Source organism: Pelodiscus sinensis, chromosome 1 (genome assembly GCF_049634645.1).
Source record: "Pelodiscus sinensis isolate JC-2024 chromosome 1, ASM4963464v1, whole genome shotgun sequence".
Classification (NCBI taxonomy): Eukaryota; Metazoa; Chordata; order Testudines; family Trionychidae; genus Pelodiscus; species Pelodiscus sinensis.
Window position 1 is genome coordinate 92,338,934 of NC_134711.1, and position 27,856 is coordinate 92,366,789.

Sequence of the window (27,856 nt, forward strand, 5' to 3'; positions counted from 1 at the left end):
ATTTCAAAGAACGGATACAAGGGACAATCTGGTCCACATGGACTAGACCATCCTAGAACACAGGGGGAGCTGCAATGGGCCAGAAAGGGGGCCCTTGACATGCAGATGGGGAAGGGAGCCCTACACAATAGACGAGTGGAAGAATGGAGGGGGAAATACAGGGTCACTGAAGTCATAATCCGAGATGGGGAGGGGGCAAGGAAAACAGGAGCAATTATAGGGTAGGCAGGGTGGGAAGATAGGACACAAGGGCAGGATTCTAACAGCATGGGGGCTGAAAGGTCGGGAGGGGGGAGAGGGCAGGACCCAACAGAGGGGGATGCCTGAGGGAGATGACAGACCCTGGGGTCAGGTTTAGAGGTACAAAGACTGCAGATGTGTGGGGAGAGGCCTGTCCCTTCTCACAGCCCCACTCTCAAAGGTCCAGACTCTCCCCTCATTCCTGACCTTACCCCCCATGCTGATGAGCCAGAGGCCCTCAAGCAAGAGGCCCATCCTGTTTTGCCAGATTCAGCCAGTCCCCGCAGCAACCAGCAGGTTTGTCTGCCAGCACACTACAGCGCAGGACTGGGATGCTGGTCAGCTGGCCATGGCAGACTCTTGCCCAGCCAGATTACTCAGAGCAAGAGAAAGCGAGCGTGCATGCATGTATATGCACAGACTGGAGTGGGCAATAATTTTGGATGGGGAGCCACTCCAAGAATTTGTAAGTGGTGAAGGGCTGCATTTTTCCTATGATATTAATGTAGGGTCTTGGGAGTCTGGGATGGAGATTGGGTGCTAAGAGAATCTCAGAGTAGAGGACGGGATAGGAGGGGGTGTGGGAGGGAGTTGTAACCTTAGGCAGGAGTGTGGAGTGTTTGGATAGTGACCTGGGGCAGGGGATGGGGATGCAGGAGAGGATTCTGGCCTGGGGGAGGGTTGCAGAGTCTGGGAGGGAATTGTGACCTGGGGCGGGGTTGCAGAGTGTTTGTGTGGTGACCTAGGGCAGGGAGTTGTGGTGTGGAAGGGGGTAGGTTGCCAGGTACATGCGCTGACCAGGAGAAGCTTACCCATGGTAAGTTCCTGGTCAGAAGCCCAGTAGACTCTTGGGCAGCTCCCCTGCCAGCAGCAGCCCCACATGTTGCTCAAAGTGGCTGGCTGCTGAGGCCATCGTGTGCATCTCCGCATGCTGCCCCCATCCCCGGCACAATCCTTGCAGCTTGTATTGGCCAAAAACTGGCTGATGGGAGCTGCTTGGACAATGCTTGTGGGTACAGGCAGCACACAGAACCCTTACCCCATGAGGGGCATGAGCCACACAGAAACACATGCTGGCCCCAGCAGACAGCTGTTTTGTGTTGTGTGTGGGGCTGTGGGATGTTGGTGGCCCTCAAGATTATGGTGGGTCAGATTCAGCCCATGGGCTGTAATGTGCCCTTCCCTAATACAGACCATTGCTTTTTGGCCCTTCTGCACCCTCTCTGGTTTGGGGCAAATAAAATGGGAGACAGAGAGGGAGCAAGACCCCAGTTAGCTGATGGACAAAAACACAAAGGATTGGGCACTGGGCACGGGAGGCAGAGAGGAGCAGGAAGACTCTGGCATGGAGCAAATGGGAAGCCATGCCACTTACCTGGTTGCTGTCTACCCAGGGGAGGCACCTGATCCCCATCCAAAGATAGCTCACCGGGGACCAGACTAGGGATGTTAAATTGCGTTTAATCAGCTAATGGATGGAATTTCCATCTATTACTTGATTAGTCGATGGGGGGGTGGGGGAAATACTGCAGAGCTACAGCAGGGTTAATTAACCCATGCTGCAGCTCTGCCTTTTAAATGTATTAAAAGCCGCCGGGGGGGGGGGGGGGGGGGGGACAGGACGGAGAATTGTGCCTCCGACTCCTCTGCCCGGTGCTGGAGGGAATCAGCTTTTAAGACAGTTTCCCCCAGCACCGGCTCCTGCCCCTCCCCTTGCTGCCTCTTTCTGATAGAGGCAACAAGCAGGGTGGGGGCGGGGTGACTACTTGCTTACATCCCTAGACCAGACCTGGCGGTAAGCTATCTCCAGGCAGCATCTAGACAGCCTCTCAGTCACATGGCCCATGCAGAGATTGGTGTACATTAATGCATGCAGGGTGCACAGTTTAGGTGATTTAGGACCCTGAAATTGCACTAGATCCAAGTGCGTGCACATGACTATGTCTGAATGGAGTCCACAGTTAGCTTGCACAGGGGCCTATTATTGCTGGATAGGCCCGAGTGAGAGACCAGAGTGTGTGTCTCCTTCTCAAGCTGGAAAAGTTATACTGTAGCTTGCTCTCAATCCGCCATCCTAGGCAGCTCCTGTCTTGCATACGCCTTAGAGCTGCCTCAGTGTGTGGGACAAGGAGGGAGACATGAACTTCTCCCACAATCTTGTGCTATTTGTTCATGCTGTTCATCCCAAAAATCACTCCAGACTTCCCCCACATGTCTCCCACAAATCCTTTTCACATGACATGGCTGCACCTATGCAGCAGCACCCGCCTGCTGCTCCTCCTTCCAATCCAGTGAACCACAGCTGGCTGTGAATTGGGGGTGGGTGACAGAGGGAAGTGAAACATAAAATCAACCTGCTGCAATGCACGATACACTCCCCCATACTAAACAAGGGTATCCTAAAGCCACTGAGCCAAGCCAGCCCCACAGTTGCTAGCCAACCCCACCCCTTGTCCTCAGATGCAGTATGGCATCATTCTATTACACCAGATGTCCACATTGCAGCTTCCCAGAACTTCATGGTGAGTAATAGATCTCTCTGGACATTAGAGAATAATGGAACCATGAGCAATAAGCAGCAGGGACTTATAAAGAATAACTGGCCAGTCAAACCTAACTTTTGTAATGCATTAAAAAAACCCACTAACAAACGGTAGGGACACAGCATGTGTCATGTTTGGACTGTAGTAATGCATTTGATTCAGTCTCTTTACGCAATCTTATCCAAAGAATCAATTCCAACAGCCTTGGAGGAATACCACAGCCAGGCAGATTGAAGCTCCGCCGCACTCTTAAAACACGGAGGGGACTGATAAACCAGCAATATACCCAGAGAGAGCAAATAGGTCTTCTGATGCAGTCCCAAGAATTAATGAGACGTCCTCTTATTTGATGTTTACACTACTACAGGTAGTAGTAATTCTGGGATCATTGGTCTGGCAGGACCACAGATGTTGCTAGACCAGACAGCCCCAGCGGTTGAGAATGTCTGTGAGTGGAGCTGGTCTGGCCAGTGAACTGCAAGGCCAGTGACCGGGGGTAGACATCCCCAGGAGCAGCTGCTGCCACCGCCATATACGTGGGGCTGCGCGGGGCTGGGGAATTCCTGTGTTCCAGACCACTCCAGTCCAAAGCGTGCCGGATCAGGGAGGTTCAGCCTGTAGAGCACTGATCACCAAGTTGATTGATATTAGCAGAGGATAGACTCCTGGGAGGAGCTGAAAACCCCAGCAGGACACAAATGCCAGACGACTTCAACAACATATTCAAACCACTGAACCAGATTCTGACCCCCTTACTCCAGCCCTCACATCCAGTCGAGAGACCATAAAGGATGGCTTTAGGAAGCAGTCCCCGAGCACAGGAACAATATGGGGTAGCCTCTGTGGCCCTGCACTGCTTCCCTTGCAGTTACACGTCTGGCCCAGGAAGCACAACGTGGAATCTAGCCAATGAGCAGAAAATACCAAAAGAAAGATTCCACTTGGAACAACATCCGACAATGTGTCTGGGGAGAAAGACTCAGAAATGGAGATTCAGCAGGCGGGAGAAATTGGAAAGCAGAACTGTTGTGAGGGCTTGAGGTGACAGCTCGCAGCAAATGAGAAACAAACCTGCAATCAGATATGGGCAGGAACACACTGAAAACAGCTCCCTCCCTACATGCTGGTTTAGGCTGCATGTACCCAGAGACTACTACATGCTGGGTGAGGTCACACCCAGGTTTTTTATTCACTTCTGTTTACCACAGTGTAAGAAAGCACCACAAGAAGACATGATGGGGGACAGGAGTGATTGGCTTACAATAAGTGCTGAGTATGCCTAGCTTGGCTAAGTGATGACTGTGGGGAACATGATAACAGTCTGCAAATATCTGAAGAATGTAAACACCAAAGAAGGAAAGGAATTAGGGTGGTACAAGGGGGTATAGCTAGGAATAAGGAAAAAAAGAAAGGGAACATTTAGAAGACACTTCCATGCAGTCAGGCCTATTAGGCAATGGAACAGGCTATCAAGGGAAGGGTGGTGGGTGAGACCCCCTATCCTAAACTTTTAAAACCAGAATGGATAGAACCCTAGGTAGGTGACCCTCAGGGGACAATCTTACCCTAGATGCAGGGACAGGGACCAGGTCATTTGATGGGTCTTTTCCAATTCTAACTTCAGAGGGTAGCACCACCCTCCTGTGTTTTCCCAGAGGTTCACCAAGGCCATTGGCCACAACCAGTTCCATTTTGTCTGCCATACACAGTAACTTTAGAAAGATTTCAGTTCCAGGGAGATACCCCTCCCTGGAATCCTGCTAATATAAGGGAATCCTCCTGACAGAGGACTCAGGAGAGAGAGAAAGGCAGGAAAGCTGCCCCATGCTCTGTCTGGTGGAAAAGTAACTCTGCTTCCCACTGGATTACGGTCCTCTGAAAACAAGTAGATGCTGTGCTCTGCAGATCCCTGTGAGAACTGCCTGAAGGCACAGGGATGCACAGCCCAACCTGTCATCTCCATTATTCCACTGTGTTCAGTGACCTTCCCTCCAGGTCCCTGTCCTGTCCCATGCCACCCTCAACAGAGAGAGGCAGTGGTTGCCTCTCCCTTAAACCACATCCTCTTTTGCAGTGTGCGCTGGAGGCAGCGACCTAGCAGGGTTCAGCGCAAGGGCCCCTCGCATCTAAATAAAGCCCAAGTTCAAATCCGGACCAAGGTTATTAGCGATGCAAGTTTGGCAGGTCTCATCCTAGTTCCAGTATGTGTGTTTCATACATCTCCCCTCCCTGACCAGGGCTGAAATATCTGAAGTGGGGACTAACAGGCAGAGGTGCTACAACTAAGAACTGTGATGAAGTGGGTGAGGAGAGCTGCCTGCCTGTGCTGAATTGGCAGGGGAGAGTGCCTGGATCAGCAAACCTAGGCAGAACATGAAAATAAAGGGAGCTTTAGAGGCAATGCATTTGTTAAGTCTTGGGTACTGGCTGGAACCTAGCTTGCCTAGAGATAACAGCCATTCCATCACAGTCACGGGCCCTGCTTGGCTGCTACCCAAGACAGATCTGCTTTCCCCAAATCAGGGGAAACATAGACAAGTGAGGAGGAGGGAGGGGTTACAAATGGGGAAGAGTCACTTTATGACTTGGGGGGGAGGGGGTGGGAAGATACAACAAAGCTTCTCACCAGGGATCTTCACTTCTCCACCCAGGCTGGGCAGAGTTCCCATGCCAGGAGCCCCTTACTGTCTGCCCCCATGAGGGGGAGAAGGAAAGGAGGGGGCGTCACCAGGAAGGACAGGAAAAGCTGCAGGATATTGTGATGCTGTAAGGAAGTGTGGGCTGACAGCTCATGACGATGCTCAGGGTCATTCCCGCCCAGCCTCTCTTAATGCCTCCCCATCCAGTTCCAGCAGGACTCCATCCAGCCTGGCCGGCAGCCGGCCCCCGCCCCACCACGGGTCCCTCACCAGGTTGCAGCCCACAGCCCAACCCTGACTCAACCGCTGCTCTTCCCTCTCAAAGCAGGGTGTGTCTCTCTTCTCAAGCAGGGGAGAGAGTAAACCCCACTGCCCTGTTCACCCCTTCTCCCCTCCACAGGCACAGTCACTGCAGATACTAGCCAGGAAGCAGACCTTCCTCTATTACCAAACTATGAGAGCTCTGCCCCTTCCTCGGGCCACTGACAGGCCAGCGCCTGCTGGCACTTGCTCCCCCAGAGATGGCATCATTTCTACAACCCGATCTGCACTTGCCACTACTACCCCACCCCAAAGCTGGCCTGCCCCTCACAGATGCAGTCATGCCGCCCCATGGCACGAACTCTCCCTCCCCGGGGCTCCGGCAGACAGCTGCTGCTTGATTTAACTTCCTGTTAATAATTAAAAAAACGAAAAGACCCAAGCTTCGTGCACGGCGGGAGGGGGGGGGGAGAGAGAGAGAGAAACCAGCCTAGAGGCAGAAATGGGCGCCTGCCAAACACTTAAGCCAGGACCCAGCAGGTCCTCTCCACCCCTCGCGAGCAGGAGGGCGCTGGCCAGGCGAGCAGCACACCCAGCCCCAGGTGCCCGCCTCTGCGCCCCACCGCTCACACGCCGGAGCAGCCCGCCCCGCCAGGGGAGAGGTCCCCAGGGCGGCCCCGCGATTCGTTCACAGCGGCCCCGGGGCCAGCTCCCGTCTAACTCCCCCAACGGAGCCCAAGCTCAGGCAGCGCCAGGCCGAGCGAGCGCGGCCGGTCGGCTCAGCGGGGCTCCCGGGCAGGCAGCGCCCCCGCGCCCAGGAGCGGAGCGGGGCAGAGACTCACTGTCATGATGCAGGGTGCAGCGGGCGGGCGGCCCCGCTCAGCGCTGGCGTGTGACGGGGGTAGCCCAGCCTGGAGCCGGTCTCAGCGCTCCCGCGGCGCCAGCCCGGCCACCGCTGCCTTCCCTCCGCCCCGAGCCGCACAGAAACTTTTTTCCTCCCCTTTGCTTTTTTTTTTTTTTTTTTTTTTTTTTTAAACTTCCTGGGAGGGTCCCCCGGCCAATGAGAGGCCGCGGAGCCTGGCCATGCACTGGGCCAGAAGCCAATGGGGGAGCCAGGGAGAGAAAGGGGGCAGCGAGGCAGCCAATGAGGAGGGCGAGGGACAGCCTAGCGATCAGCACACATGCCGAAGTGTGCACCAGATGACCCCTGCCGGGAAGAGCTGCACAGGGAAGAGCTGAAACGCGCGCCTACTCCAGGCAGGCCAGAACTTCTGCCCCCACTAGCCCACACCCCACATTAAATCAGCTTCCATCCGAGGACACCGCCCGTGGCACAATTCCTCTATCAAAAGCTGCAGCCACGGAGGGCATCCTCCACTGAGTAGCACCTGGGATTTTTTTACAACTGCTGCCTCCCTCCTTCAGCCGGGGAATTAAAATATTGTCTTGCCTTTAGCTTCACAGAAATGCAAGCAGCTTGCAGCTCTCTGTGGAGATTTCATTAGCTCTCTGTACCCCAGGGCTGTGTCTAGACTGGCAAGTTTTTCTGCAAAAGCACCTGCTTTTGCGGAAAACCTTGCCAGCTGTCTACACTAGCCGCTTGAATTTGCGCAAGAACACTGACGATCTCATATAAGATTGTCAGTGTTCTTGCGGAAATGCTATGCTGCTCCTGTTCAGGCAAAAGCCCTCTTGCGCAAATGCTTTTGCCCGAACGCGTTATTGTTTTGCACAAAAAAGCTCCGATCGCAAAAATGGCAAACGGGGCTTTCTTGCGCAAAACCGCATCTAGATTGGCACGGATGCTTTTCCGCAAAAAGTGCTTTTGCGGAAAAGCATCCGTGCCAATCTAGACACTCTTTTCCGCAAATGCTTTTAATAGAAAAACTTTTCCGTTAACAGCATTTGCGGAAAATCATGCCAGTCTAGATGTAGCCCAGAAGTGTACCATGACTGAATGAACAGTAATTCCTGGAAGACCAGATTTGCCTCTTACCTTGTTTGCCTTTGAAATATACACGGGAATGAGCCACTTGATAGCATTCACTGAGAAATATCGTCCCTGTAACTGACCAGTAGTATAAGGGGAACCAGTTCAAAGAATTTGCTCTTATCTAACCACAGCATACAAACCTGAATTCAAACCCTGGATGAGCCCTCCCCTCTCTGCCCACCTTCGGGTTTCCCCATCCTCTGGTAGGGCACAGCAGTCTTTATACACACTAGCCTTTCCCCCCTCTGTGCCCCAGAGCCGGCCCAAGGTACAAGTCAACCGGGCTACCGCCCAGGGCACCCCATTGTAGGGGGCACTGCGCAGGGCTGCCGGGTTGGGCGGAGGCAGCACTGCACATGCTCCGCATGCCCAGGGGCAGTGCCACGCATGCGCTGCATGCCCGGGGGTGGGGCCGCACATGCATCTCATGCCCGGGGGCGGGGCTGCGCTCCTGGGGCCCGGGGTGCACGAATGGCTCGGCCCGGCCCTGCTGTGCCCTCATCATCATCTGCCATTGCACTAGCTCATCTTCTGACCCCTGCTCCTGGCCCCATGAATAGAGTCCTGCAAATCCATGGTTAGCCACAATTCACTTTTGCAGATACAGTTGTGGATACAAATTTTGTATCTAGAACCCTGCACATTTGTGTATATTCACAGGTATGCGCATCCACAGATGTGGGTGTGGATATCCGCAGCTCACTTTTGCAGATACAAATGCAGATACAAGTTTTGTATCCATGCAGGGCTCCACCTGTGAACCTCATAGATAATGGAAATTGGTGCATGGTTACAGAGATCAGAGAAAGATTCACATGACCAGCGGAGCCACTGACCATGCTACAGCTCTGGATATTGCCTATAAAGAGACAAAGTAGGCGAAGTAATATATTTTATTGGACCAACTTCTGTTGGTGAGAGAGATGAGCTTTTGAGCCACATTTGAAGAAGAGCTCTGTGTGTCTTGAAAGCTTCTCTCTTTCACCAGCAGAAGCTGCTCCAATAAAAACTATTACTTTATCTATGGTGCCTCTCTTGTATCCTGGAATTGACACAGCTACTACACAATATTGCCTATGACAGCCAAATTGAAACACTGGCTAGTCTTTAAGGGCCTGTGCAATTGCAGAGATATCTGCTGAGTTCGGGTGAAGTGTAAGACGGAAGGGTGGTCCTGTGGTTAATGCAAGCATTGGACTGAGCCACAAGGTGTCTGAGTCAAATTCCTATAGGTAGCACAGGCTTCCTACTGGACTTTCTGCAGGTTACTCAATTTCTCTGTAGGACACAGCTGCTCTGTTTGTAAAATGTTGCTAATAACCTTTCCCCAGCTCACAGAGGTGTTACAAAATTAAATGCATTTTTCTGTGTGTGAATTCAGCAGCCAGATACTCTGGTTACAAGGTGCCATCACAACGGATACAGATTAAACCATGCGTTTAAGTGTTTCGGTACTATAGCGACAGATACTATAGAAAACACTTAGGGGAGGTCTAAACTACATTCCTCTTCTGAAAGAGGAATATAAATGAGGCAAATTGAAAGTGCAAATGAAGCACAGATTTAAATATCCCGTGCTTCATTTGCATATTCGCGTCTGAGCACTTTTTCGAAAAAGGGTTTGTCGAAAGTGAAAGTGCAGTCTAGACCGGGTTCTTTCGGGGGGGGGGGGGGGGGAGAGGGGAACCTCTCTCAAAAGAACCCATACTTCTGAAAAAATTAGGAGTACAAGTTCTTTCGAAAGAACCCTGTCTAGACTGCGCTTTCACTTTCAAAAAACCCTTTTTCGAAAAAGGATTTGGATGCAAATATGCAAATGATGTGCAGGATATTTAAATTCACACTTCATTTGCACTTTCAATTTGCCTCATTTACATTCCTCTTTCGGAAGAGGAATGTAGTCTAGACAGAGTTAGATGCGTAACCCTTTTTACCCTCCACTTCCCTCTTTCTGCGGTTCACCAGCCTGGACAAGAGGAGGGCACTAAGAAAGAACATAAAAACAGCCAAACTGGGTCAGACCAAATATCCATCTACCCCAGTATCCTATCTTCTGACAGTGGCCAGTGCCAGGTGCCTTGTGGGAATGAACAGAACAGGTAACTATCAAGTGCCCCATCTCCTGTCACTCATTCCTAACTCCCAGCAAATAGAGGCTAGGGACACCGTCCGTGCCCATCCTGGATAATAGCTATTGATGGACATGATAGTCATCCTCCATGAATTTATGTAGTTCTTTTTGAACCCCCATTATTGTCTTGGCCTTTACCACATCCTCTGGCAAATAATTCCATAGGTTGACTGTGTTATTAGAAATATTTCATTTTATTTGTTTTAAACCTGCGACCTATTAATTTCATTTGGAGACTCCCTAATTCTTGCATTCGGAGTAGTAAATAGCACTTCCTTATCTACTTTCTCTACACCAGCCATGATTTTATAGACTTCTAGCATATGTCTCTTAGTCATCTCTTTTCCAAGCTGAAAAGTCCTAGGCTTTTCAATCTCTCCTTGTAAGGAAATTGTTCTATACCCCTACTCATTTTTGCTGTGCTTTTCTGAACCTTTTCCAATACCATTACATCTTTTTTGAGATGGGGTGACCACATCTGCACACAGTATTCAAACTGTGGGTGTACACATACCATGGATCATAAATGCAATATGATGTTTTCTGTCTTATTACCTAGCCCTTCCTTAATGATTCCAAACATTCTTTTCACTTTGACTGCTGCTGCACTTTGAGTGGATGTTTTCAGGGAACTATCCGCAATGAGTCCAAGATCTCTTTTTTGAGTGGTTACAGCTAATTTAGACCCCATCATTTTGTATGTATAGTCAGGATTATATTTTGCCATGTGCATTATTTTGTATTTATCATCACTGAATTCCATCTGCCCTTGTGTTGCTCAATTACCCAGTTTTGTGAGATTCCTTTGTAACTTATTGCAGTCAGCTTTGTACTCAACTATTCTGAATAATTTTGTATCATCTGCAAATTTTGCCACCCTACTGTTTACCCCCCTTTCCCAGATCATTGATGAATATGTTAAATAGGACTGGTCCCAGAACAGACCCCTGAGGGACACCTTTATTTACCTCTCTCCATTCTGAAAACTGACCATTATTCCTAGCCTTTGTTTCCTGTCTTTTAACCAATTACCAATCCATGAGAGGACCTTCCCTCTTATCCCATGTCGACTTACTTTGCTTAACAGCCTTCTGTGAGGGACCTTGTCAAAGGCTTTTTGAAAATCTAAGTACACTATATCTACCAGATCTCCTTTGTCCACATGCTGATTGACCCCCTCAAAGAATTCTAGTAGATTGGTGAGGCATAATTTCCCTTTACCGAAACCATGTTGACTCTTCCGAAACAAACTGTAAGTAGCAGTCCTGTAGCACGTTCATCTGTACGTCTGACAATATTGTTCTTTATAGTTTGATCAGTACTGCAGTCAGGCTTACTAGCCTGTAATTGCCAGGATCACCACTGGAGCCCTAAAAAAATTGGCATCACATTACCTATCTTCCAGTCGTTTAGTACAGATGCTAATTTGAATGATAGGTTATAGACTATAGTTGTCAGAGGCTACCTGTATTAGTCTGTATCTGCAAAAACAACAAGGAATCCTAGGGCACCTTAAAGACTAACAGATTTATTTGGATATAAACTTTCATGGGCAAAAATCCACTTTTTTTCCTGTTAGTCTTTAAGATGCCACAGGACTCCAGAGTACAGTTAGTAGTTCACAATTTTACATCTGAGTTCCTTCAGAACTCTTGGGTAAATACCATCTGGCCCTGGCGACATATTACTGTTTACTGGTTTGTTCCAAAACTTCCTTTAATGGCATCTCAATCTGGGATAGTTCCTCAGATTTGTCAGCTAAAAAGAATGGCTCAGGACTACAACTCTCCTTCACATCCTCAGCCAAGACTGATGCAAAGAATTTATATAGTTTCTCTGCAACAAACAGTCAACAAAGAACAAATGTCAAAGAGGAAAGGGCACATCCCCTCAGGGTTCAGTCTGCTTCCAGCTGGAGGAGTGAGGAAAGTAAGCAATAAGGAACTCCAAGAAGGAGAGGCCCAGAGAGTGCTAGGCTTCCCACCAAGTGACAACCTGATACTCAAGAGCATTAGCATTTTAATAGCCCCTGCTGGGAGATGAAAAGGTGGGATGGGGGAGGAGAGGAGGAAAGACGTGAACCCTTGCTGTTGTTTAGCCGGAGCCAGTTCTCTCATCGGCCCAGGGTCCTAGAATGCCGCAGAATGGAGAAGATATTTCCTACAAAGGAGGGGAAAACAAGCCAGCAGCAAATTCAGTGTTGTTAGCACCAATAATACAAACTTCAGAAGACAGACTCACACAATCCTTCTATACAGGGTGGCTCTCTCAGAGATGTGGGACAGAGTACAGAGCCTTTCACCTCTAGATCAAGAGTTTCATGGCTCAAGGGATTGAGCATAGCATATGAATCACCCATTCAAATCCAACCCCAGTGGATACTGAGTGCAAGACATTCCCATCTGACAGCTGTCTGATGTTTCCTAGGAAATAAGTTGTTAAGTGACAGTCCAGAGCAAATAGTTGCCCACATCCAGTCACAAATTTCCCTTCATGATCCTCCTGCATTGGCTCCCTTCTTGGCATGCTCAGCTGAGGCATGACTAGGCCATGGAGAGAGCTCCCCTTTCTCCCAAGGAGGAAATCCTTCCAGGGAAGGGCTAAGGCACTCTGAAGGGGAGGGAGGTAGGGAACAGAGCACTATTACTGCTCACATGACGCAGATTCAACAGAAGATTCAGGATTATCAGATCATCAGCATCAAATTCACTGACGAGATCATGACCAAATCACAAGAGAACAGGCACAATCGTTCAACTTGGAGTCTATTTTTAAAAATAACTCCTCCCCTTATCCAGATACAACAGTTAGCAGCACCTTATCACAGGATGAGAGAGAGACACTAGACTGAGCTCAGCACTGGAAGCCAGAAACTCTTGCATTTCAAACCCAGCTATGCTACCCATTCACATTGTGACCTCAGGTAGATCATTTTGCCTTTCTATGCCTCAGTTTCCCCACCTGTGGAATAGGTGGTGTTGGAAGGACTGATTAGTGTGTATAATGTGCTATGGAGCATGGTAAATGGAAGAAGATGCAGTTGCAGATTTACCCACCTCTCACAAAAACCAGCAATGCAATGTCTCACAGCTGCCTTTCAAGCACAGACTGGCTCAGACACAGTGGGGGGGGGGGGGGGGGGGGGGGGGGGGAGAAAGGAGCTGCATGCTGAGACAGCACCTACCTGAGCGGCCAGCTAGCCTCTGTCTCAGAGAATGGTCCAACCAATTCCCTTCTGAACAGGTCCCCTCTCCCCACATACACATACTCCAGTCCCACCTTCTTCCCCAGCTTATGGAGTACCTTGTCATGCTGCCCATTAGTGTTCAGATAAAGGTCTTGGTTTCCTGAGGAGCTGGCACTGTGGAGAGGTTGGGGTGTGCCTCCAGCTAGATGGGACTACAGGGAGAGAAGTCAAGATCTAAGCCCCAGTATTCTGACCTCCCCCCCATTCTCCATAAGCACGTCCCCATCTCCAAACACACTCCCAAGGAAATTCACCCCCACAGAGCTGAGGACAAAACACTCTACATTCAGGCCAGGGGAGGCGACACCAGGGGACAGGGAAAATGCAGGGGCAGAGCTCTATTACTATCCTGGCCAGCAGGAGGCATTGCAAGGAATGGCACAGAGCTAAACATCAGAGAAGCTAACTTGGGTGCTATTCGCTGGGTGGGGCAGCAAGGAGTGAGTTTCTCCAGCTCTGTAGAAACTGAGGATTGGTTCCCAGGGTTTGGATCTGCTGGGGGAGGGGCTTACTTCCCATCAGACACTGGTTCCCTTAGGACTCTCACTCCTCCACAGATCTACTCACTTGATGCAAGAGGTTCTCCTTTTTGACCCTGTCATTCTCCAATTGCTTCTTTGAGCGTGGGTGTAGAGACTGCTCATGGCTCTTCCAGTCACTTTCTTTCCATTGACTGGGGCTCACAGGGCTTTTCGAAGTGGTCTCTGGTTGGTGCCTTTTGCTCACAGAGTACAAACATTCTCCTTGGCTCCTCCAGTCTCTTTCCAGTTGTTGCACTGGATTCATGTGGCATAAGGATTCCTCTTGGGTCCTCCAGTTATCCTCTGATCTTTGAGTTTGACTCCTGGGGCACAGAGTCTCTTCCCAGCTCCTCCAGCCTCTTTCTGGCTTCCCAGTTGGGCTCCTAGGGCACCGGGTCTCTGCCTGGCTCCTCCAGTCCCCCTCTGGCTGCCTGGTTGGACTCCTGGAACGGAGGATCTCTGCCTGGCTCCTCCAGTCCCGCTCTGGCTGCTTAGTTGGACCCATGGGGCCCAGTGATTTGCTCCAGCTCTTCTGATCACTCTCTGTGTATCTCCGTGAACTCACAGGGTGAGGTTTCTCCTCTCGGCTCTGTCGTTCACTCGTGTGTTTCCCCACACTCATAGGGTGCAGGGGCTCTTTTGCACCCCTCCATTTTCTCTCAGTGCTCATCACTGGGTGCATGTCCCTTGGGCTCTTCCAGTTGCTTTCTGCTTGCTTCCCAGGACTCACAGGATGCAGGTAGTCCCCGCGGCCAGTCCAGCTGTTATCTGAGCTTTTCATGGGGCTTGTGGGGTGCAGAGAATCCCTTCGGCTTTTCCAGTTACTGTCGATCTGTTTCCCAGGATTCGAGGGCTGACGAGGCACCCTTTCTCTGTCCATGCACTTATCAGTACTTGTGTGGCACATGGATTCCATTCGGCTTCTCCGGTCTCTCTCCGACCGCCGATCTGGGCTCAGTGAGAGCAGGGCTTCTCCTCGGCCTTTGCCAGGCTGCTCCAGCTGCTGTGGGAGCCTCTTGTTTCCCTAGGGATGAGATCAGAGGAAGAATAAAGGAGCGACAAGCTTGTCCACATGCAAATTGGAGGAAAGAGACAATTACCAGATGGACACATTCAGTTCATAGGTTCAAGGACAGAAGGGACCACTATCTGGTAATCTAGTCTGATCTCCTGTATATCACGGGCCATAGAACTCCCCCATCCAATCTTGATTTAAAAATTACCAGTGATGGAAAGGAAGTCTGTACATTTGTGAAGCTGATGGATTTCCACTCATTTCCAGTGATGGAGAATCCACCATGATCCTTGGTCAATTGTCCCAGAGATTAATTGCCCTCGTTGTTAAAAGAGGACATGGTATCTCCAGTCTGTATTGGTCTACTTTCAACTTCCAGCCATTGGGTCTTGATACTGATGGTCTACAAATTAAGGGGTACTGCTGTATGCCAACAGTATTACAGTAGGGAGCAGCAGGAATCCACACAGCTGTGCTTAGCTCAGCTCACAGACAGAACTTTCAAACATTAACATGTCTTATGCTCCAGTAGGGGGCAGCGGTGTGCACACTCAGCTGCACACATGCAGCGCAATCTAAGGAAATTGCCCCTCTCACCCCAGCAGCGAAGGAGCAGTGGCCTGCTTTGGCAGTAAGGGAAAGGAGAAGGGGATGGAGAAAGAGAAGGATCTGGGAATCAAGTGGCCGATACGAAGGGGAAAGTGGAGGTGATAGTAAGAGGAGGAGGTAGAGCTGTGTGGCACGGAGAGGGAACGGAGGAGATGCAGCTTGGGAAGGGGTCCAGCTACTCACCTCTCTGTATAGGGTGGGGCTGGACTGCCTCCGGCCTAATCGGCGTTCTTTGGCCAGCAGTGGGGTCTTGCCATCCAGCCGCTCCACAAGGCCCTCCTCCAAGGCCTGGAACGCCTCCAGTGTCTCCGTCTTCCTAACAACCACACACCAAGCTAATCACAAGTACTCTTCTTCTGGGCTTCAAGAGGTCCCCAGCCCAGAGTCCTCCCCAGCATTCACAGGTCACAGCAGGACAGAGACCACGATACCATATTCCTGAGTTTGGATTCCCAGCTCCATCAGTGTCAGCTGCTCTGTGCCCAAGTCCACCTCCCCTCCTGCGCTCCCCTCTACATCAACCATCCCCCCTCCCCCATGCTCTGCATTCCTCCACTACCTGCATCTCCTCCCTGTCTCCCCACTTATCCCTGGCCATGATCTCCACTCCCCTTCTATTTCCATCACAACTCCTTTCCCACTCCTTTTGTACCCAGTAATTCTTTCCACACCCCATTTACACCTCCTATCTTCCACCCCATCCACCAGACTGCCCACTCGGATTTATTTCCACTTGTGCTCTCTATCCAGCATCATCGTGCCTCCCCATCTATAGTCTAGCCTCTGAGACTTGCTATTCCCCCATTTCATCTCCCCATAGCCTCACCCCACCTGCTACACGCTGTGGAACTTTAACACTCAAATTTAGAAGTTCCCGGGAGGCCCCTCACAGAAGGGTGGTGGTCCTGCCTCAAGCCCAATCTACACTAGTCTTTAAACAGAGTTTAAAAAGGACTCTCTAACCAATGGGAGGGGGCTGAACTTCAGGCACTCAGGAGAGCAGTGGGCGCTCACATATCTTCAAAAAATCAGGCCTTCGGTCATATCAACCTGGGGGCAGCTCACCTATTGTTAGGTCTGTCCTCCCCACCACCTGCCCCCTCACCCCATGTTTCACCTGCGCTCGTATCCAAAGATCCGTTCCACCTCAGCCCGGCCTGGGCTCCGAGTGCGGGAACTGCTGCGTTCCTGTTCAAATGCCTCCCTGTGGCTGATCCGCTTGGGCTTGGGCAGATCAGCCAGCATCGTGTACTCCTGCCGCACCAAGCCATGTCGCCCCTCGCCGTCGCCACTCCTGTGCCTATGTAAGCCAGAGTCCAAGGAGCTGACGGAGGAAGTGAGATGCCCACCTGTCCTTACCAGGTCACTGTGCGTGGGCAAGGTGCTACGGCTGCCTCGTGAAGGGGAAGAGACCCAGCTGGAGTCAGATTTCCGGCGTTCTGGAGAGAAATAACTGCTCTCCACCTGATGCTTTGCCCAGCCACCCCCAGGGCTCTGGCTTACAGGGCTGGGCTCTGGGAGAGAAACAGAAGATGGAGGTCAGGGCAGCTCTACAAGGCAAACCCAGAAGCAGCAGTGGGTCAGATCTAGTACAAAGTGGATATTGGGAGGACAGCCAGTGACAACTCAGAACAACATGGACAAGACCTAGTACCCTGCAGACACTGCATTTAGAACTGTAGGCGCCAGGCTGAGCTGAGGAGCACAGGGACATTAGGAACCAGACACCCCAAAACCAGAACTGCATGGACATTGGTTTGAGAACTGCAGGTGAGGCTGAGAAGCTCAGGGACACTGGAGCAAAACTACACAGACCCTGGGTCCTGTTATTACCATGTATCACATTTATTATGGTAGTGCCTAGGGGCCAGCTAAGACTGGACCTCATTCTGCCAGGCATTGGACAGACTAAGAGACAATCCCTGCTCCAAAGAGGTTACAATCTAAACAAACCTTTGAACCAGAGACTCCATAACCAGCCATGCATGGGGAATGAGCCATCTATATCCAGAACTGTGGTGCATGGTGAGAGCTAGGGATGTTAAATATCGGTTAATTGAATAGTTGAGTAACCTCATGAATACTTACTGGTTAGTCGACTATTCTATAGTCCCTGGGGGCGGGGCCGGCAGCCGCTATATCAGAGGCAGCAGCACAGGGTGCCAGGCAGGAGCTGGTCCATGAGGGGAGCCAGTTTAAAAACCAGCTCCCTTTGATAAAGAGGCAGCAGCATGGGGTGGCAGCAGCCCCTGTTTGAGGGGGGTCTGAGCTCCCTGAGCTGAAACTGAGCCAAGCTGCCTGCCTGCCTGGCTCCTAATACACTTTAAATGCAGAACTGCAGCTGGAGTAGGTTCTGGACTCAGAATGAGCCAGAACTAAGATGGGCTGCAGGCCAGCCTGCTCAAAGATTTACGGACAAGGGTGGGAGGAGGGAAATATGTGTAGTTGATAGCATTAACCTATAAGCTTTTGCTCATCATTTAATCAGTTAATCGACTATACTATGATATCCCTAGTGGGAGCAAACCAATCATACCTGCTTTCCAAGGGGAGATTTCTTTCATGAAGCTCTGAGACTCTGTTCTCTGCCGGGATCCACAGGATATGCTCTGACCCCATCTGGGTCTGTCTGACTGCAGGGCTCCAGTCTGCACCTCGTTCCTCTGGACTGCATAGTTCATCATGTCTTGTTTGTCTGATCCCAAAATGCTGTCCAGCAGCCTGGTCATTTCCCAGTTCTGAGGAAGGAAAAAGACCATGTTAGGACATCTGTTCCAGCCTTTCCTGGCAGGAGGAGCTATTGCGAATGATATAGCTACAGTCCCAGGCTCTTCCAGTAGGAGGCACCACAGGGAGCAGTACAGACCTGCTAGCTATAGCGAATGCACAATTACACCATAGCCAACCTCTATTCCTTCCCACCCACAGTTAATCAACACTCGGCAAGTTCCCCAGAAGATCTCAATAGGGTCCTATTAACCCTTTATCTCTGGGGTTTGCATGTCTCAGAAGGAGACTGGGGAAAGTGGTGCTGAGGGGTTAAGGCATAAGGGGAATTACACAGCCCAATCCAAAAGACATGACGACCCCATCTCACCCTGGCAAGCGTGGTGCTGGTTCCCGTACTGGTGCCGGTGCTGATATCGGTACTGGTGTTGGTTCCTCTGTGCTTGCCCTTGGCTCTGCTGCTGAATTGGGTATATGCCAAGCTCTCCTGCCAGCTGTGAGGCAAGGAAACACAAACAGCTGGTGGTGAGCAAGGGAGGCGTGACTTACAGCTGAGTGTTACCAGTGGCAGGCACAGCAAGCTCTGTGAATGAGGCACTGTTGAAACAGCACCCTAGACACCCAAGTCCTTAATCTCCAGAGCAGGGGCAGGATAGGCAGGGCTGAGGAAGGGGGGGGGGCACTTCCCACATGTCACACTCTGCCACTGGTCCTGAGTCCTGCTCTGGAGCGGCTAAGAAAGAAGGGAGTCCAGTCTACTAAGGCTGCCGGTGAGGAGCCTGGCTAGTGCCCCCGGTGACGGTGGGTTTTCAGAATTTGACCCATCTGCCCATTGCACAACAAACAGGGATCCGTGGTAAGACATCTCCCTTCCAGCTCCTACAGTGGGATGACATCTATCCTAGCCCACCTCTTCCTATCTAGCTAGCAGGGACCAGGGAATGGGAAGGGCTTCCAGACGTCCCCTCCCCATGTTCAAAACTCACCTCTCTCTTCCGTCCTCAAAGCCCACACACATGTACAGCTCACACTGGGGCGCTAAGATGCACAGGGGGTCCCAAGGTCCAGCTGGGTCTGGTGCACTAGTGGTATTATCACGTGGGGCTTCCACAGCATGTTCCTTTGGAACCTGTGGGGATAAAGGGGAAAACTGGTGACTCCACCGTTCCCCAGGCTAGTGGGGAAGTCTTATAATCCTTATCTCCTCCCACAGGGCCTCTCATTCCTACCCTGGCTCTCAGGGCAGCTCCCTAACACCAGCTTGTTTCCAGGTGCCGGATCTGTCACTGCTCCGTGACCCCTCACCCTCAGGCTGTGCTTCTCCTGCCTCGGCAGTCCAGAAAGAGGCCTTGTTGGATGCTGGCGTAGTTACCCTGCCTCTCCTGGCTGCAGTCACCCCAAGACAGAGAGTGAGTGAGGGAGAAGAGGGGTGGGGCACTGAGTCCAAAGCGAACACTTGAAAGAGGGCTATCTGGAGCATCAGGCCAGGTGGAGGAAAGGGGAACCTTCCTAAGGGAGGCCCAGGACTTAGCTTGGTCACATAAGTGCCCTCCGATAAAGCTGTCTCCCGTCAGGATCATTTAACAAGCCCGAGTCTGATTTTGCCCTGGTGAGCTGTGAGAATGGTCGGACACTGCCCCTCACACGAGCGCTGATACCCCAACTGGGGGGAGCTGCTCATCCCCTGCATTCCCCTGCCTCTGGAGGATTTTGGCCAAGGCTCCATGGGCCATAGCACAGGGCAAAGGCTTTCCTGGGGGAGGAGGATGCAGTCGGGAGGGCTGGAGCCAAAGCCCCTCCCTCCCTGGCTCTATAAGGGCTCTGGCATATCCCCAGGGTGCTGGCCTCCCCCTTCTCCCCAGCCCAGTTACCTTCCCAGCACAGGAGCAGTGAGGGGGAAGGTTCCTAGCAGCTTGGCTGTCAGCGCCGCTTTCCCTCCATTGTGTTGCCTTGGCTGGGATTCGCTCCGAGGAGACAGCTCTGAGCAGATCGCAGGCAAGGCAGAGGAAACTCTAGAAGCCCATGGCCAGAGACAGTGGGAGCCTCATTACTATTTCATAATCCCGGGCCGATTGCTCCCAGAGAACAATGGACAACACGGAGCTCTCTGTGAACATGAAACCAGCTGGCATCCCTCGCTGGGATGGAGCATCACACTCCCCCACAAGTAGCAGGGCAAGGAGCTGACAGGTGGCAACCCTGGCCTACAATGAGTTTCTAAAGTCAGTTTGGCACTGAGGAAACATGTCTGATCGACACTGCAGGGCACTAAAGGCTTATGTGCCCCAGACACACTTAACAGGGGCAGCTGCGGTGTGAGCCTCACTGGCACTAGTCCTCACCAATGTGCCTTAGCTGTGGGGTTTTGGTTCGCTAGTCTGTTCAGAGCTTGGCTTCTCTGCCGAGATGGTCAGCAAGGAACCAATCTGGCCCAGTTCCGATGTGGGCACCAGAGGCCATCAGACCTTCAGTCCCTGCTAACTCAGGCAGTGAGGAGATGAAAGGTTCTGCATCCTTTCCCCATACTGCACCAATGGCTTCCCTCGAAAAGATTTTAAACACACAGCAGCACATCCCTTTTCTCCCAAACTCCCACTATTACACATACTTAGCATTAAGCCTACAACTCCACCCTGATCTGCATCACATCCTGCTGTTCCAGTCCCACTTTTCCCCCATCCACACCAATATTCCCTCTAATTTTTTTCCACTCAGGTGCAGAATAAATTTTATTGTGTGCACCAACACATAAGCAAATGTGCACCACCAATAGAAACGCATGGTCCCGGCTGTGGGTGCTCTTCTAATCAGATGGGCGGCATTTGAATCTCTCCTGGGTAGTCACCCAAGAGCTCAGCTTACAGGAAACACGGATACAAACTATTCACCAATGCCTCTCAGTCCTGACCTCCCTGCTAATCCAGCCCTGAGACTCCCCATGCAGCACTGCCAATGCACCTCTCCATTAGCACAGCACTAGTTCACTCTTTGATCAAGGCTCAGATTCATCAGAGCACAAGGGTGGAATTAAATGACCGATTCTGGGCACTGAGGAAATCCCTCTCCCTTTCTCTAGTGAAATCTAAAAAGCCTCATTGGGCAACTGTGTTGAGAATTTTCATCCTCTCCGCTGGGCAGTCACAGCCCAAAACAATAGAGCTGCTCATGAAATAGTCATAGCCCTCCAGCTCACACAAAAAGCTCACCTGGTTGCTGGACTGGTGAGCATCAGCTGCCCAAAAACAATTCTGGCATCGACTCTTGGCAAACACATTGGCTTCAAAGTTCTCACAGGGGGTGTTCACCTCAAAATCTGACATAGCCCATGCCTGGAGGAAGACGTTTCCTCAGGTATGCTGCCTTAGGGAAGTGTCTGCAAAGAAAAGAAGCAATAAAGGATCAAGACCAAGCCACTTCCACCTGGTGTTCAGGTCTGCAGCTCATTTAGAAAGGGGAACTTTATTAACAGCCTGGTGTTCACTGCTCCCAGCGGGGACTGGTTTGATCTAGGGTTCCTTAAGAGAAACGCCATCAACAGCTAGCCTCGGCAGGCCAGGAATGTTCTTATCTGGAGCATATTTAGGAGGGGAAACTACATCACCATCTCAGTGTTTGCTGGCAGAATGGCCTGATTTGAGTCTTCTTTGAAAGGGATGGAATATATTAATACCTTCCAGAAGATGTCCTGATCTGGAGCTCCTGCAGAAGGCAAAAGAGGGGATCTTCTTAGTGATCGTGTGCTTGTAAGGAATATCTGCAAGTGCTTTACAAGCTATAGACCTTAGACTTTTCCTGAGCTATTCTATCAAGTGATAGTATTTCAGATCTGTGGGTTATTTAATAGCTACAATACACCAAAAGTGCAATTCTAAATCTGGGTGTAGGAGCCACACTTTATTTCCACAGACCACCTATCTCGGCATGGACTGGGACGCATAAGCAGCCTTGTGCCCTCCCCTCCTGGAGTATTCTTCCTATGGAGCAGCTTACCCAGGTGCTACTCTGCCAAAATTACCTGTCAAAGACAGCCAGGTGAACAACAACCCTGGTGTTATCATGCAGCTTCTCCTCTCATCAGGGCTTACATCAGTGCTGCTGACCAAGCATAGGTTTAGTTTTTCTCCAAAGCACCCAAACTAAAGAGACATGGTTTTCTTAGGGTGGCACTAATTCACTATGGGTGCCAGGTAAATCACACCCGCTATCCACTCCTTAGCCCCACAGGTTCACTCTCCAAACTAGTGCTACATGGTTTTTTTTCAAGTTGTTTAATCAAGGGGCCATGTGCTTAGAATTGACATGCCCAGACCTTGGGCTGGGCGGGCAACAAGAGAAAACCACTTGCTTTCACTCCCAATTCCAAGCTATGGAATAAAACATTGTGCCCTGGGTTTTTGATGTCTGGGGAAAATTACTTCATCTCTCTGGACCTGAGGCTGCACATCTGTAAACTGGGGATGAGTCCCCCACCCTTTGTGAAACACTTGAGCTATGGCACTATAAGGCACAACATAAGGGCTGTGATGAATCATACACAGAACATAGAAACCACTTCAGAATAACATCACCACCCTACAGCTCTGGGATATATTACAACCAGCCTTCCCCTGTCTACACCCCCTGGGCACCTTTATTACCTTGCACCAGTTCGGGCCCGGCTCCAGCTCATCTGCCGCTGCCCTTTTCTAAAAACAATGAATGTAAACTTTCCCTTGGCAGTGGGGGGGGAAACCACGCCCCCCAAGTCTCTTGCTGATTGGCTGCCGGGAGGTAGCTCATCTGGATACTGCTCCCTGAGTGGCTCCCTGCAAAAGGGCGGGGAGCAGATGATTTGGGAAGGCGAGCACCTCCGCTTCGCTGTTGTAACATTCCAAGTGGGAAGCGTTTTACTCCTCTCTTCTGTGCCTATTTTGTCACCCACGTTGTGGCGACACTGGGCACCGTGTGATTCTTGCTTTTTTTTTGCTTCCTCCTTCCCTTTGCAATATTACTCTTCTTGCCAGCGAGGCTAACTATCGGGGAAGGAAGGCTTTGATGGGAAGGCAACAAAGGGATGTAGAGGTCCGTTTTCCTTATTTAAAACGGTCTCCCTTTTCAGTTTATCGTGTTTCCTTTCTCCAAATTGACGGGGTCATTTTCTCCTTGGTTTCATTGGTTCAGATTCCGCCCTCCCTCCCCATTTCCTGCCCTCAGGCCGGATTCAATCCAAGCACAGCACAGGATATCAAACAAAAATGTGCCTGAGGAAAAGTCACTTTGGAGCAGACGCGATGCAAGTTGCTGCATATTCCCTCAACAGAGTTCCTGCTCAACAGCAGCTTATTCATGCAAGTGTGAAAATCTTGCTGGCACATCTGCAAACCCGTGCATAAGCATAGCTGTAAATAAACCCAAGCATGAAGAGGTGCAAAAAATCCATTGTATGTGTGAACCCACATGTATAACCCTGTGTGCTGAAGAGTGCATAACCGAGCTGTGTGTTTGCACTCAGCAGGTAAAGTTATGTGCATGCATATGCATGTGTAACTATGGATGCATGTACCCACATGAACCTAATTTTGCATGTTTATAAATAAGAGGGAGGATGTTCACACTATTTCCTCTTTAGATAAGGTGCCAAACTGGTCTGTTAATTTCTAGCGGTGGTGGTAGATCTTGAAGACATTTTTTCCAGCTGAAATGCAATTATAAATGACTGAAAGAAAACCAATACTCCTACCCTGTGGGAAGGCTGTGACTAACCTCTGGAAAATTTTAGTTACAGATAAATGATGTCTATCCTACTGCATGGCCAGTACTTGGCACTTGGAGGTCCTTAACCACTCACGCCCAAGACCTGACCTATTTATTCTGAGGCAGTCCAGTTCCAAATCCTGCAGCAAAGTCCCTGGATTTTGCAAGACTGATTCAACAGACTAGGGATTCAACCCACTGGGGATCATGCAGTGATAGTTTACATTAATCCCCACCCCTTATTTGATAATGAATTAAATATGAAAGAAAATAAGTTATAGTAAACCTATGCTAGCAATTTTAATAGCAATTCTATAGAATACTTGGAATGTCCATATTTTCATTGTTACCACACGCCATATATTGTTGTGTGGACAAAACAATAGCACAGAAATTGTGGGAGCTAGGGTTTTTATCAAAATATAGGAAGGTGTCAAAGGTATTTTAGAGGTAAGGAATAAGCACAGGAGCTTGGTTTTACTACTAAAACAATTGGCACTGAAATAGTTTACTCTGACATTTAAATGGTCATTGTCAGGTTCAGTGTTAACATCCTACCTACTGAGACAAGTGGGGCAATTCAGAGCACTCAGAGCTGCAGGTTCAGGCTGGCTGCAGACTCAGGAAGACAACATTGAGCCAAGTTTGCACTTCATTTGTGCTTTTAAGATTTTCTTCTCAACTTTAGGGCCTACAAATATAGTTGTATTAAAAATGAAAGTTTAAAACCTGAGTGGCTAACACTCCCATCTACATAGATTCCAAGGCCAGAAAGGACTATCATGATCACCTAGTCAAGTGGTTACCAACCAGTCGATCGGGATCTACTGGTAGATATTGGAGCCTCTGGCAGGTGATCCTGACTGGTCTGGCCACGTGGCTATCAAGTGCCGGCACTTCAGCTGCTCCTCCTCCCACTGCTGCACATCTCTGACCCTTTGCTTTGGAGCTGTTCCCCCAGGAGCCTCCTGTTTGCTGTACAGGGCAGGGAAAGGAGAGGATGGGTGCTGACGTCAAGGTGCCCCCTTTTCCCACCTTGTATCCCATCTCCACAGAGCAGAGAAAGGGCACAACAGAACTAAGGTTCAAGCAAGTCTGTTAGCTGCTTTTGGGAGTGGTGAAGGGCCAGGGCGAGCCCTACTGCACTCAGGAGCCCCTGAGCTGAGCAGTACCCAGCTGGAGTCCGTATCCTGAAGCCCTACCCAAGTCACCCAATGCCCCTACCCTCGGCCTGAGCCCCCTGCATCCAAACACCCTCCCAGAGCCTGCACCTAGAACCCCCTCCAACACTCCAGCTGCCTGCCCCAACCTCAGCTCAGAGCCCTTCTCACACTCCAAATCCCTTAATCCAAGACTAGAACCTGCACCCCAACTCACTACCCCAGCCTGGTGAAAGTGAGTGTTGGGAGGGAGAAGGATGGAGTGAGTAGGAGTGGGGCCTCAGAGAGAGGTGGGGAAAAGAGCACAAAGGAGACAGGGCAAGGCTATTTGGGTTTGAGGTAGATCTGGGATTGCACTTAAATTCAAAAATTGATCTTGTGTGTAAGAAGGTTGGAGACCACTGACCTAGTCTGACCTCCTGTATAACATAAGGGTATCGAATTTCCTCAAAATAATTCCTAGAGCAGATCTCATAGAACAAAATCCAATCTTGATTTTAAAATAGTCACTGAATCCATACCTCCTTGGTAATAATTTACATGTTTTGTCCGGCTTCAACTTCCAACCACTATAAATTCTGCCAGTAGGCTAAACGGCCTGTTATTAAATATTTCTTGTCCCGTAGTACGTATAGACTGTAATCAAGTCCCCCCTTAACTTTATTCTTCTTAAGCAAAGTAGCTTTAGCTATAATCGAGGGTAGGTTTTCTAACCCTGTAATCATCCTCATGGCTCCTCTTTGACCCATCTTCAATTTGTATGTGTCCTTCTACAGCAGACACCAGAACTCATTAACAGTATTCCAGCAGCAGTCACACTAGTGGTGTGGTAAAACAACATCGCTACAGCTCAAGATTCTCCTGGTCATGCATCCAGGGATCGCATTAACCCTTTTTGCAACAATATCCCATAGGGAGCTCCTGTTCAGCTGATTATCTTTTTCAGAGTCACTGCTTCCCAAGCAAGGCCATCCTTGAGGCCATATTCAGTATTAGAAAACTGGTGCCTCCAAAATACAACCCCCTCCCCATTGCTAATACACACTGAGCTTCATACACAGCAGATGCTATGGCAGCCAGTGCTTGCAGCTCTTGGAGTGGAGGGCTGAGGCAGCAGCAGAGAGTCACAGTCCCTACAGAGACTTCTGTCTCTCTCTCTCACACAGAATGTGCAGTGCTGGTGCATTCGGGTCTATGAATACAACTCCTGCCTGAGACTGGAGGGGGCACCGAGTGTGCAGGAGCTGACCTGCTCTTATGCTGTCCCTATGGTGCCCCAAATTTTCAGGTTCCCCACTCAACCACACGCATATGCCTAAGGAGAGCCTGGCCCTTCATCCTGTAGGTATGCCTACACTTGTTTCAAGATGCATACATTTAGCAACATTAACACACATATTGCTTGGGCCCAGTTTACTGCATGATCCAGATTCATGGGCACCTGTCCTCTTCATTAATTAACCCTCCTCCAATTTTTGCATCATCTACAAACTTTAGTGACAATTGTATGTTTGCTTCCAGGTTACTGATAAAAATGTTACACAGCGTAGAGCCAAGAACTGAGCCTTACGGGACCCCGCATCAGAAACTAGGGACGTAAAAAGCCATTTTAAATGTTAACTGTGTAACCACTAAAAATCCTAGTGGTTACACGTGCTGCAGTATAAAGCTTTATATATGCTTTATACTGCAGCGCCTGCAGGGAAGCTGGCTCCCCAGGAACAGGGACTGCTTCTGGGACTGGCAGCGCTCTCTCATTTGTACTAAAATGACAACTAGAAGTCCCTACTGAGATGAGGGTAGCAGACACCATACAAACACAGCGCAAACGATCCCCCACTGAAAAGCGTTTACAATCTGAATAGACAAGCCACACAATGGGTGAGAGAAAGGGGCATCATCACCCCTCTTCTCCGGGTGGAGAAAGGAGACAGAGCTTAAGTGACTTGCCAGTCTTCCAGGGAATCCGTGACAGAGCTAGAATTAAGCTCCTACCACAGGATTCCTAGATCTGTCCTTTAACCATAAAGCCAGCTGCCCTCTCCCACTCCTGTGCGTTCCACATAGCACACAGAGTTTTCCCCCTGTATTTAACACTTCCTTTTGTCTCAGCAGGGCTACAATTCTGTTGCGAAGAGAAAAACAACAAACTCAAGTGCTGGGAGTGAAGTCCTCCTCCCACCCAGGCTTTTTTATGCAGATCAAAACCCTTCCAGCTCAGCAACTCCTACTGAGGTTTCATAGATCTGCCATAGATCTGCTCCTTCTAATGCAAGCTGCATGGCAGCTAAGGAGCCAAATGGTGACACTGCTGCACTCCCTCCCTCCCCCTACTTCTTAGCCATTTTCTCTTTCATTTGGGCAGCAGTTTGTGGGGGTTTTTTTTTGGGGGGGGGAGGAATGGAAAGGGGAAAGAGATGAATTGGTATATTAAAATCACCACCAAGAACTCAATAGTTATTGCATTGTCCCAAGGGCTTGCAGAGCTAGAGCCATGGCCCTGCTCTTTTGCAGGAAGGGAGAACACAAGGTACAGAGCTGACGGGGCAGAGAGAACATTTTGCCAGGTCAAAATGATCTTCCTGGGCAGCTCCCTCCCCTTTTAATCTTCTTTTAGAGGATTCTCTCCAAATTCCAGGATCAGGGGTTACCAATTCCTATAGACACAGACCAGGCCTATGCTATAAAGTTTGCCAGTGTAGCTATGTAGTTTAGGGGTGTGAAAAAAAATAGCACATCCCTGACCAATACGGCAATGCCACCAAAACTCCCCCTGTGGACACATCTTATATTTGCAAGAGAGTCCTTTAGTTGTACAGTTTAGGTCATCTAGACCAGTGGTTTTCACCCATGGGTACATATACCCAGGCGATACAAGAGATCATAATCTAGGGAATACAGCAACTCATCTAGATATTTGCCTAGGTTTACAACAAGCTACAAAAAAAATACTAGCAAAGTCAGTACAAACTAAAATTTCAGACAATAACTTGTGTATACTGCTCTATATGTTGTATGCTGAAATGTTTGTACAATA

General features: G+C 50.0%; 1 protein-coding gene across 5 annotated transcripts in view; it reads right to left on the reverse strand.

The window, feature by feature from the left end:
* The window catches only part of TRIOBP (TRIO and F-actin binding protein), a 39,958-nt gene extending 17,356 nt beyond the window's left edge, over positions 1–22,602 (reverse strand). For 2 of the 5 annotated variants that reach the window (XM_006118932.3, XM_006118931.3), the window contains exons 1-10: positions 22,564–22,597; positions 21,597–21,625; positions 21,133–21,299; positions 18,913–19,055; positions 18,297–18,420; positions 17,736–17,937; positions 16,317–16,713; positions 15,383–15,515; positions 13,622–14,599; positions 13,111–13,206 (exon numbers count right to left, since the gene is read on the reverse strand). In XM_006118932.3, the coding sequence (XP_006118994.2) occupies positions 13,111–13,206; positions 13,622–14,599; positions 15,383–15,515; positions 16,317–16,713; positions 17,736–17,937; positions 18,297–18,420; positions 18,913–19,055; positions 21,133–21,246 (2,187 nt within the window). In that variant the 5' untranslated portion in view covers positions 21,247–21,299; positions 21,597–21,625; positions 22,564–22,597. Of the gene's footprint in view, positions 1–13,110; positions 13,207–13,621; positions 14,600–15,382; positions 15,516–16,316; positions 16,714–17,735; positions 17,938–18,296; positions 18,421–18,912; positions 19,056–21,132; positions 21,469–21,596; positions 21,626–22,563 lie in introns of those variants that run through there. The other 3 variants (XM_006118933.3, XM_014571469.2, XM_075937188.1) reach the window with 3 other exon arrangements.
* Between the last annotated feature and the right edge of the window lie 5,254 nt (positions 22,603–27,856).